The sequence below is a fragment of the Haliotis cracherodii genome, unplaced genomic scaffold (genome assembly GCF_022045235.1).
Source record: "Haliotis cracherodii isolate W230 unplaced genomic scaffold, xgHalCrac1.p SCAF_23, whole genome shotgun sequence".
NCBI lineage: Eukaryota > Metazoa > Mollusca > Gastropoda > Lepetellida > Haliotidae > Haliotis > Haliotis cracherodii.
Window position 1 is genome coordinate 3,790,545 of NW_027266279.1, and position 13,949 is coordinate 3,804,493.

Below are 13,949 nucleotides of genomic sequence, written 5' to 3' on the forward strand. Positions count from 1 at the left end.
CCATGTGTGAGTCGCTGCTTGTACTAGTCCAGACTTATGCCAGTTTCATAGTGATAGCGCACTGAGATACCATGTCAAGGTTTAACAAGGATACTCAACTCAAACACAGTATACTGACTCCAAACTGACCAGTTTTATCACCTCAATGCTTATTGCCAGGTGGGGTGCTCATCACCTCAAATGTAATCAGATGTTTAGATACCATGCGTAAAACATCAACATGTATTACATGTCTTACCTGATGCTGGAGATTATTCATGATAGGAAGTTCCAAGTCAAGCAGTCGGGCCACAAGAGACATTGACACTCGTCCACGAGTTGGTTTGCCATACATGTATCTGAAATAGTTGTGGAGAAAGTAGCACATTTTAATTTCAATCATTATGTTATTGTAAATATAAATATTTGTTTTAATCACTAATTCCAACAAATTTCCATGGAAACAACCACTATGCAGGTTCCATAAAATACACTGACACACTGCAATATTTTGCAAAATAGCTACACAAAATATATACTTTTGTTGTCTAATATAGGCATAAGATAATGAAAAACAACCTTATCGTTCATGATGGACTAGAGCACAAACCGCATCTCGTCTGATGCTTGAAAACATGATAATACATTAAAAACTCTTCATTTTTGTATCAGATATATTGTTTCCACTGTTGATGTTTGTTGCAGACAAATATCAGAGGGGTACACAAAGTATGTGATCTAGACAACCAGTTGTCGGACTTCCACTTTTGTGGAAGCCTCGGTAGGTGAGTGGATTAGATCACTGACTTTTGTGTGCTTGTGATTAGGTACCTCACTCTTGAGAGTGTGGGTTCTAACCCGGGATGGGACTCAACCTCCAAAAGTACTAGAATTTGTATTTTAGTTAGAAAACGTAATCCCAAATATAGCATTTGTCAGATATACAATATCCTGGGGATTAGATGGATAAAATACCTGATGAGTATGGGTATTTACTGAATACCATCCTCGATGATCAAGTGTATTTATCTCCATTCTATTATGATACATTCCCCAGGGTACTGTTTCAAAGCAGTCTAAGTGGGTGAAACTGTCGTAACTTGGAAATACCAACTGTGGTCTTGCGTTCATGAAAACATTTAAGCCAGGGATAAAGACAGTGCTCGAGCTAACTGCGTGTGTGAGGTAGCAAAAATAGTATGTTGGCTCGAGCGTTCCTCCTCCATTCAACTGCGCTTAGTCGTCTGCTCCTGCCACGGCAGATAACTCTAAATGATGTTCCTACATCAAAAACGGAATGAGCTCCAGTTCGTATTTTTTCTGGGGCGTGTGATGTGGTTGCGGTTTACGTCAGTTTTTGTGTAGCTGTGTGCAAATTCTTAGACTGTGAAGTAAACTTTACGAGCACGTAAATGAATGACTGCGTTGTGAAAGAAAGTGCCCTGGACCAAAATACCATCATGGTTTCGTTTCGGTGCATATTTCGCTTCTGTCTCTGCGTGAGCACGTAATAAATTGAAGATCTATATTATATACATAATCGAAGATTTTACTGACTTACACGGCTGTGATGGACAACAGGAGAGGCGAGGTGTTGTCCCAGACCATGCTTGTCTGGTTCGACTTGACTCGAACTCCAAACCGAGGCAAAACTGAGAAATTCAAAGCAAGACAAACGTTTCATATATTGATAATAATCAAATTGAATAAGTTGAATAGGTGTACATACATACGTTTCTTATCAATTGTACTGTGTAAATTTTTGGTAACTTATTTATGGAATGTCGTAATTTTCAAATAACAATAACAAGGAAGGAGTGTAACTATACCGTTCAAAACGTTGTCAAACCCAACTCCCTCACTACTCACTCCGAGTATACAATGCCGCCCATTTAAGTGTTTAAGCCCACTGATTAATTACGGTGTTTTATTAATGAGCATTATTTTTATTTAAATTCAAGCCCTGGGCCTAAAAACAAACATTTCGAGGATGTAACCCATGAAAAAACGACCCTTTAACTCTAAAGAAATTGAGTTACACCACCAGGAAGAGACGTTTGAGTAATAGGGGGGGTTATCATACATCCATGTCAGATCTGATTGGTCCACGTGATCTTGATAAAATCCTGCGTTCTTGATGTGTTCCTCTGGCGAGCCCAAAACCTAGGATCCGGCCACCCAAAATGTTAAATTTAATATAATCCCATGGGCTTAAAAAGGAATATAATAACAAAAGGAAAGAAAAGGAGGGCTTGATCATGTGTACTATATTCACGGTAACATACTTGTAGTCATGACAATCAATGGATAATGTCAAAGCAAACCAAGCACCTACCATAATCTTTCACTTCAAATGTAGCTTCAGAAACGGTAGAAACCTGAAAATCATCAGAGTTTACATATATTATAAATCTTCTGGATAAATTCGTTTGTTGTTTTTAGCAATAGTGCAGCAATATGACAGCGGCCTGTAAATAATTTTGTCTGGACCAGGTAATTCGGTGATTGAGAATATACGTAACTATCGTCGCTTGGGGACTGTGACACGCAATCAACCAAGTCGCCGAGTCTGACCACCCGGTCATTAAAGTCGCTTCTGGCGAGGAGCATAGATCGCTGTGGGCAATTATAACCTGGAGTTCTCACGGGTGGCTTCCTGACTGACCTCCTCACTGAACATACTACCGTGAAAATCCGGGATAGAATTCGTCTTCATAAGAGGCGACTAACGGGAACGGGTGGTCAAACTCCCTAAATGGGTTGACTGCGTGTCAAAGTGTCTCACGCGGCGATAATTGCGAATATTATCAGTCACTGGATTGTCTGGCCAAGACTTTCACGCCGCAACCTAGCTTACACCTGGAATATTGCCGAGTGCCTTCTTAAACAACAATCAAAACAAACAAATAGTTTTATTTATGGAATGGTTAGTTTAAAGTCTCAAATATAATCTTAGAACGTATCTCCACTTCGGGCTTTCATCGCACATTGAGCTGTCAGGACGTGATTTACTAGCAACTAAAATACTTTTCGATGCGGTGTGGAACCCTACACACCCACTCACCCACTCGTGTAAATGTTGATCAAGTTTTATAAGACAATAATTCCTAACACAGAACGTATCGGTTGTACAGATAACAATCATGTGAGATAACATCACTGGGTGAGTGGTTTTTTTTAGTTGGAATGTTATTGCCTTCGTGTCATAGCATTTCACTGAATGTTGAAAGCGAGTGAGTGAGTGAGTTGAGTTGCCCCTGCATACGAAGTTGAAGATGTTCTAGGCGTTTTCACGTGAACCCCACGAGGACGGGTATTGTGCCAACAAACCAATCTGGGATTCTAACCCACGATCATATGACACGCCTTAGGGACACAACCACCCCTCTGCACAACAAATTATGACGCCCGCTGCAATATATGTCAATACATAAACCAATGTTTTCTTCGCGCAATGATTAAACAATTATAATCATTTTACTGCACCCTGCAATAGGAGAGCCCCGTACTTACATTTGTGTAAGAAGCCCTTAATTTCCATATCCCTTTCATTGGGTTTTTTGACAAGGGGAATTCCGAGCCAGTGAAAGCTTCAGATGCATTGGTCGTCACTCTGTCTATGAGATGGCCTCTGGGATTCTGTAGATGACAATAACAAAGTTATTAAAGTACAAGGACCACCACGGCATACAACCACCACACACCAACACGCCATTCAAAATCCACACACCACTGTGCAATTCAACCACCACATACCACCACGACATTCAAGCATCACAAACTCCCATGCCACATAACCACTACACAGCACAACCACCAGACGAGGTAATTACCACATACCACAACCATCATAAAACACCATCCCGCCACACAACCACAACCACGCAACTACCACACACCCCAACCACCACAAAACACCATCCCGCCATACAACCACAACCACGCAACCACCACACACCACAACCACCACAAAACACCATCCCGCCATACAACCACAACCATGCAACTACCACACACCCCAACCACCACAAAACACCATCCCGCCACACAACCACAACCACGCAACTACCACACACCACAACCACCACAAAACACCATCCCGCCATACAACCACAACCACGCAACTTCTACACACCACAAAACACCATCCCGCACACCACAACCAACCACAACCACACACAACAACCATCATAAAAAACCATCCCGCCACACAACCACAACCACCATAAAACACCATCCCGCCACACAACCACAACCACGCTACTACCACACACAACAACCACCACAAAACACCATCCCGCCACACAACCTCGCAACTACCACACACCACAACCACCACAAACCACCATTCCGCCACACAACCACGCAACTACCACATACCACAACCACCACAAACCACCATTCCGCCACACAACCACAACCACGCAACTTCTACACACCACAACCACCACAAAACACCATCCCGACACACAAGCACAACGACGCAACTACCACACACCACAACCACCACAAAGCGCCATCCCGCCAAACAACCACAACCACGCAACTACCACACACAACAATCACCACAAAACACCATCATGCCATACAACCACAACCACGCAACTACCACACAAAACAACCACCACAAAACACCATCCCGCTACACAACAACATCCACGCAACTACCACAAACAACCACCACAAAACACCATCCCGCCACACAACCACAACCACGCAACTACCACACACTACAAAACACCATCCCGACACACAAGCACAACCACGCAACTACCACACACTACAAAACACCATCCCGCCACACAAGCACAACCACGCAACTACCACATACCACAACCACCACAAAACACCAACCCGCCATACAACCACAACCACGCAACTACCACACACAACAATCACCACAAAACACCATCCCGCCACACAACCATAACCACGCAACCACCACACACCACAACCATCATAAAACACCATCCCGCCACACAACCACAACCATGCAACTACCACACACCACAACCACCACAATACACCAACCCGCCAAACAACCACAACCACGCAACTACCACACACAACAATCACCACAAAACACCATCCCGCCACACAACCACAACCACGCAACCACCACACACCACAACCACCACAAAACACCATCCCGCCATACAACCACAACCGCACACCACAACCATCATACAACACCATCCCGCCACACAACCACAACCATGCAACTACCACACACCACAACCACCACAAAACACCATCCCGCCACACAACCACAACCACGCAACTTCTACACACCACACAACCACAACCACGCAACTACCACACACAACAATCACTACAAAACACCATCCCGCCATACAACCACAACCATACAACTACCACACACAACAATCACCACAAAACACCATCCCGCCACACAACCACAACCACGCAACTTCTACACACCACAAAACACCATCCCGCACACCACAACCAACCACAACCACACACAACAACCATCATAAAAAACCATCCCGCCACACAACCACAACCACCATAAAACACCATCCAGCCACACAACCACAACCACGCTACTACCACACACAACAACCACCACAAAACACCATCCCGCCACACAACCACGCAACTACCACACACCACAACCACCACAAACCACCATTCCGCCACACAACCACGCAACTACCACACACCACAACCACCACAAACCACCATTCCGCCACACAACCACAACCACGCAACTTCTACACACCACAACCACCACAAAACACCATCCCGACACACAAGCACAACGACGCAACTACCACACACCACAACCACCACAAAGCGCCATCCCGCCAAACAACCACAACCACGCAACTACCACACACAACAATCACCACAAAACACCATCATGCCATACAACCACAACCACGCAACTACCACACAAAACAACCACCACAAAACACCATCCCGCTACACAACAACATCCACGCAACTACCACAAACAACCACCACAAAACACCATCCCGCCACACAACCACAACCACGCAACTACCACACACTACAAAACACCATCCCGACACACAAGCACAACCACGCAACTACCACACACTACAAAACACCATCCCGCCACACAAGCACAACCACGCAACTACCACATACCACAACCACCACAAAACACCAACCCGCCATACAACCACAACCACGCAACTACCACACACAACAATCACCACAAAACACCATCCCGCCACACAACCATAACCACGCAACCACCACACACCACAACCATCATACAACACCATCCCGCCACACAACCACAACCACGCAACTACCACACACCACAACCACCACAATACACCAACCCGCCACACAACCACAACCACGCAACTACCACACACAACAATCACCACAAAACACCATCCCGCCACACAACCACAACCACGCAACCACCACACACCACACAACCACAAAACACCATGCCGCCACACAACCACAACCACGCAACTACCACACACCACAACCACCACAAAACACCAACCCGCCACACAACCACAACCACGCAACTACCACACACCACAACCACCACAAAACACCATCCCGCCATACAACCACAACCGCACACCACAACCATCATACAACACCATCCCGCCACACAACCACAACCATGCAACTACCACACACCACAACCACCACAAAACACCATCCCGCCACACAACCACAACCACGCAACTTCTACACACCACACAACCACAACCACGCAACTACCACACACAACAATCACTACAAAACACCATCCCGCCATACAACCACAACCATACAACTACCACACACAACAATCACCACAAAACACCATCCCGCCACACAACCACAACCACGCAACTACCACACACCACAACCACCACAAAACACCATCCCGCTACACAACCACAACCAAGCAACTTCTACACACAACAATCACCACAAAACACCATCCCGCCACACAACCACGCAACTACCACACACAACAATCACCACAAACCATCACCACGAACCACCATCCCGCCACACAACCACAACCACGCAACTTCTACACACCACAAAACACCATCCCGCCACACAACCACAACCACGCAACAACCACACACCACAACCACCACAAAACACCATCCCGACACACAAGCACAACGACGCAACTACCACACACCACAACCACAAAGCGCCATCCCGCCAAACAACCACAACCACGCAACTACCACACACAACAATCACCACAAAACACCATCCCGCCACACAAGCACAACGACGCAACTACCACATACCACAACCACAAAGCGCCATCCCGCCAAACAACCACAACCACGCAACTACCACACACAACCACCACAAAACACCATCCCGCCATACAACCACAACCACGCAACTACCACACACCACAACCACCACAAAACACCATCCCGCCACACAACCACAACCACGCAACTTCTACACACCACACAACCACAACCACGCAACTACCACACACAACAATCACCACAAAACACCATCATGCCACACAACTACAACCACGCAACTACCACACACAACAATCACCACAAAACACCATCCCGCCACACAACCACGCAACTTCTACACACCACACAACCACAACCACGCAACTACCACACACAACAATCACCACAAAACACCATCATGCCACACAACCACAACCACGCAACTACCACACACCACAACCACCACAAAACACCATCCCGCCACACAACCACAACCACGCAACTTCTACACACCACACAACCACAACCACGCAACTACCACACACAACAATCACCACAAAACACCATCATGCCACACAACCACAACCACGCAACTACCACACACAACAATCACCACAAAACACCATCCCGCCACACAACCACAACCACGCAACTTCTACACACCACACAACCACATCCACGCAACTACCACACACCACAACCACCACAAAACACCATCCCGCCACACAACCACAACCACGCAACTTCTACACACCACACAACCACAACCACGCAACTACCACACACAACAATCACCACAAAACACCATCCCGCCACACAACCACAACCACGCAACTTCTACATACCACACAACCACAACCACGCAACTACCACACACAACAATCACCACAAAACACCATCATGCCACACAACCACAACCACGCAACTACCACACACAACAATCACCACAAAACACCATCCCGCCACACAACCACAACCACGCAACTTCTACACACCACACAACAACAACCACGCAACTACCACACACAACAATCACCACAAAACACCATCATGCCACACAACCACAACCACGCAACTACCACACACCACAACCACCACAAAACACCATCCCGCCACACAACAACAACCACGCAACTACCACACACAACAACCACCACAAAACACCATCCCGCGACACAACCACAACCAAGCAACCACCACACACCACAACCACCACAAAACACCATCCCGCCATACAACCACAACCACGCAACTACCACACACCACAACCACCACAAAACACCATTCCGCCACACAACAACAACCACGCAACTACCACACACCACAAAACACCATCCCGACACACAACCACAACCACGCAACTACCACACACAACAACCACCACAAAACACCATCCCGCCACACAACAACAACCACGCAACTACCACACACAACAACCACCACAAAACACCATCCCGCCATACAACCACAACCACGCAACAACCACACACAACAACCACCACAAAACACCATCCCGCCATACAACCACAACCACGCAACTACCGCACACAACAACCACCACAAAACACCATCCCGCCACACAACCACAACCACGCAATTACCACACACAACAATCACCACAAAACACCATCCCGCCATACAACCACAACCACGCAACTACCGCACACAACAACCACCACAAAACACCATCCCGCCATACAAACACAACCACGCAACTACCACACACAACAACCACCACAAAACACCATCCTGCCACACAACCACAACCACGCAACTACCACACACCACACACCACCACAAAACACCATCCCGCCATACAACCACAACCACGCAACCACCACACACAACAATCACCACAAAACACTATCCCGCCACACAACCACAACCACGCAACTACCACACACAACAATCACCACAATACACTATCCCGCCACACAACCACAACCACGCAACTACCACACACAACAACCACCACAAAACACCATATAGCTCGAATATTGCCGAGTGCGGCGTTAAACAACAAACAAACAAACACTAACGCCACGCAATCCCCATACACTACTATCATTCCACAAAATACCCTCCACCACATCCAGTTCAGCGACTAACGGGATCGGGTGGTCAGGCTCGCTTTCTTGGTTGATGCATGTCATCGATCCCAAGTGCGTGGATCGATACTCATGGTGTTAATAACTGGACTGTCTGGTCCAGACTCGATTATTTAAAGACCGCCGTCATATAGCTTGAAAATTGCTAAGTGCGGCGTTAAAAAACAAACAAAACATCCAGTTCCCTTTCTGACCACAACCACAAGAAGCTGCTGACCAGTAGGCTGACTTGAACCTGCCATGGCGCCCATCTCAGGTCCTCGTCCACGGCCATCACTCGGTACTTCACTGCAATCGTGATTCAATTTGGAGATCAAAATCACGTGTTTTCAGATTGTCGGGTGTTATTGAGTATTTGATGCCAGGAATTTGAAAAAGATGGCTAAAGCCGGAGGTTTCAAATGTTATAATTTCAGCCTCCCAAAAAATCCTCAAATCTGAAACCACATATGTGTATCGACCATTTATGTACACAATACTAGAGTTCTTCCCCAGATGTATCTTTGTACATGAACATCGATGTGAGACATACATGTACATGACGTAACGCCTGATTGAAACATGTATGACGACATATGTTTTCCATCGAAAACTGAACTCGGAGGGAAGCAAAATGCTAACAAAAATCAACTAAATTGAGATTCTGTTCCCCTCTTAAATCGGTTAGAATTGGTCTTCAGCAACCCAGTCTTGTCTTTAGAGGCGAGTCGTGATATCGGATGGTTAAGCTCGCTGACTTGGTTGATGCATGTCATCGTATACCAATTGCGTGGATCGACGCTTGTGTCAATCACTGGATTGTCCGATCCAGACCGCCGTCATGCAGCTGAAATAGTGCGGCGTTAAACAACATACACAAAAAAACAAATGTCACCTTTTTGTCTGGAAGTGTAGATGGGCTTATCCAGCTGAACGAACAAATAGCCAGGACTTCTGTCGATCTCGATACCAACCTCTCTGTTAAACCCTCCTCGTCGCGTGGATAACACCATGAGAGTTACCTCACTTGACGTGTCGGGGACGATGTCGCTAGGATTGACCATGATGTCGATTGGCGTTAACACACCTACATGATGACAAGGATATCTTAGAGGTGCAAAGTGACACGATAAACTTCCTTAGCGACAGCCCTAAAATGACCAACCCATAGAAAATGTATTGTTCAAATATTTCAAGTGACAAAGCAGCATCCTGTCTGTCTAAATTAAGCATCAGCTAGAAGCGCCTATAAAATCTCTAGAATATAGTGTGTAGGTTTTCTCACCATTCTGAATTGTGTGTGTTTGGCTGTAGAACGTATGGGTAGGGCTTCCAGGGTTAAGTTTCACCCTATACTCCAGCTCGTTGTCATTCAGACCGATTCCTAGAATAAATATCTTCTGATTCGTTCCAAGGCGAATTTTTCCAGGGGCGATAACTCCGACAAACGCCCTGAAACCAGTTTGTAACAGTATTGTAGCTTATAAATTGTTTGTGACTTTATAATGTTTATGATTATTCATTTGGCTTCTCCATGGCAATAATATGCTGAAATTAAAGAAAGTAGAACATAAAGAAAGTTGCACACCCAGGTGTTGTTGTACTGTTCTAACTGTAATTTAAAAAATGTCATAGAAAACACATGGTATTTATTTCACGCAATATCAATTGCTTACAAATCTGCTCTTCATCTTTGACGTACAATTTAGGTTACAAAAGGAATAATTGTGGAAGAATACGAACAGCAGTGGCAGAATACTTATCTTGCGATTTTGAGACCTGTTACTTCGGGCAGCGGAACATAAACACTTCAGCAATGAAAATGCATGATCAAGATAGATACTAGCCACGTCAAATTGGTGTAGTTTCTTTCACGGGAAGTATTGATATGAAGCCAACTCCAGATCTCTACCAGCTGACCGATGATTGACATCTTGACCCACTTTCAACACGGGTGACCAAGTCGTCTGAGGCACTGACATTCGCTGTGCAGAGTTGCGTCCCTTAGATGTTTCACGACTCTGTTATCGTGCGTTCGAATTCAATATTAACCCTGATTGCTGGTTGGTCATGTCCTTACTCGCGCCCATGGATTTCACCCAACTGGCAAACGTCTAACACCAACACTTGCTCTCCTCCATAACGTGACAATCCGCGGTATCAATGACATTTTGTTGAGTTCGGTTTGGAATATAGTTCCCTCACTCACTAAAACACTGGAGGGCTCATAATCGGGTATTCCAGCCAGACTCTGAAGCTAGAACAGACCCGTAAAGGACGCAACTCCGCGTGGATGCGTCTACATGTGTGAATACTATTTACCATTAATGACACTATTTCTTACGTAGAACATTCAGGATCCGGTTTCACAAAATGATCCAAACGTTACGGCGCTCTTAACTCCCATGCATTAAACTTGTCTGAGCCCTCAGCTCGCATTATGGAAGGGGTCCAGGTGTTTACTGAAAGAGTGTGAGTGTTTGGTCAATTTTCCAGCAGTATCACAGTGGGGACGCCGGCAGTTGGCTGTATACATTGTACCCATGAGGGGAATGGAAAAAAAAATGTTTTTCTCAATTTAAAAATAGACACAAAGCGTAGCTGTAAATACGAAATAACAAAACAACTCGAAAAGTACTAGTCTGGATTTGCTAGTTTGATCTCAGTGAACAATACAAAATGTACTTTACAGGAGGTAATTTGTCGGCACTTTCAACATTCAAAAATAAAATTAAGTCCAAATTGACATAGCAGAAACAGACTATAGGCATTATGCACCTGTTCTCACCTGTCGTCAAGGTGTCACAGGTCACCTTGATCTACTTACACCTGGTTATGCCCTGTTTCAAAATAGTCTGTTTTATTCACATTTGTACACACTTTTACGTGTAAAAAGGCACAAAAACATTTGATACGCTGTATTTGTGCCACGGCCAATTAGTACTAATTTAGTTGTTTGAATATTTACATATTTTGTATATTAACTGCATTTATTTTAGATCTGAGGTCGAAAAAACAGTTTTTTTCCATTACCGTGAGCACTTCTTTTTTTTTTTAGCTACCCCATCGTCTCCTTTAAAGGTGAAGGTTACAAGGGTCAAGCCCTCATGTTTTGGCAGCATAGAACCTTTTTTCTACACATTCCTAACTGGTATAGTTTTAACACTATTGTCTAACAAAGGGAACTTCATTGTTACGTACTTCGGTCACGTGTTACTTTAGGTCTTAAGGTACCGCTCGATGGTTGCCAAAAGTTATTTGGTTGGTTTGTTGTTTAACGCCTCACTCAGTAATATTCCAGCTATATGACGGCGGTCTGTAAATAACTGAGTCTGGATGAGACAATCCAGTGATTGATATCATGAGCATCGATCCACGCAATTGGGATTGATGACATGCATATTCAAAGTCAGCGAGCCTGACCACCCGATCCCGTTAGTCGCCTCTTACGACAAGCATAGTCGCCTGTCACGGCTAGCATGGGTTGCTGAAGACCTATTCTACCCCGGGTCCTCACGGGTCGGTTGCAAAAAGCCATAGGTACAGTTATGCAATTCACAAAGAACAATTGCCAGTCGGGTTTAGGCTGATTCCGTTAATTATCTACACTACTGCACAATATGTATAGAGAGCTTCCATGGCCAATCTCATTCTCGTAATTAACAATGAAAGGGTTAACACTGCTTGCACAACATCGTGATTAGTTTGACAAGAAGTCAATCATGGTTTCCATCTGTTGTTCCTATATTCTATGTAATTATCGCATATAGAAATACACGTACACTGCACCAAACCCGGTGTCGTAAAACAGCGCGGAGAGCATTGGATGGTTGACTCTGTTCGGCAGCCTGGCTCCTGAGAGCTTCTTGGGTCCTACCCCACACCTCGGGCAAGTGACTTTGTTTGAAATATGCCTCTGTTCACACAGCAGCAAATGGATACCCGGTAGGATGGTAGATGGTAATGTGACAGTTAACCCACAGCGCCTAACAGAGGTATCTTTCCATAAGACGACTGTTTCAATACACATACACGTACTTCATGATTCAGTAACTGATAATTACTTCCCATCACCAACACTATCATGGACGAAATATCGTCACGTCACAGTTTATGTGCACTCAAAGACCTCTTCGACACGGCTAAAAAGGCAAGTTTGGTGCAGATCCACCCCAAAAAAACATTTTTTTCACTCTGACACCTCTTGTTTATTGTGTAAATCAGTTTTGCAAAAAATTACAGTGTGCTTTCAATTCGAAATAAAGAACTAGGTTCGATATCGTTATCTATGACTGTGGAATCTATATTTTAACAATAATCTTTTGTTAAAAGCAAAGGCAAGTCCAGATCAAACGAAACCAAATCGAGTTTCCTTGAATCCATCCGAAAACAGACGAAGAAGGGTTATTTTGGAAAAAACAGATTACTTAGAAACGTTTTCATGGACTAATTGTTAGGTTGTGGGGAGCTTAAAGACGGAAAATCGGAAGGCTAAAATACAGGGGAAACTTCATTTCTACGCACAGTAATACTTTTTATGAATCGTGAAATTCGTTGAAAGAAATTACGGGGCATAATAACATATATTCAAACGCATGAATGGGTGAATATAAAAGCAATATTGTAAGGCGGAATGGTAATTTAGGACGGGCGAAAG

The 13,949-nt window shown here is 44.9% G+C and overlaps 1 protein-coding gene across 1 annotated transcript in view; it reads right to left on the reverse strand.

Moving 5' to 3' along the window:
* The window catches only part of LOC139471525 (complement C3-like), an 87,187-nt gene that overhangs the window by 72,257 nt on the left and 981 nt on the right, over positions 1–13,949 (reverse strand). Inside the window, exons 2-8 of the mRNA XM_071253902.1 lie at positions 10,578–10,744; positions 10,188–10,379; positions 9,531–9,601; positions 3,493–3,618; positions 2,315–2,357; positions 1,541–1,631; positions 239–338 (exon numbers count right to left, since the gene is read on the reverse strand). Of these exons, the coding sequence (XP_071110003.1) occupies positions 239–338; positions 1,541–1,631; positions 2,315–2,357; positions 3,493–3,618; positions 9,531–9,601; positions 10,188–10,379; positions 10,578–10,744 (790 nt within the window). The remainder of the gene's footprint in view (positions 1–238; positions 339–1,540; positions 1,632–2,314; positions 2,358–3,492; positions 3,619–9,530; positions 9,602–10,187; positions 10,380–10,577; positions 10,745–13,949) is intronic.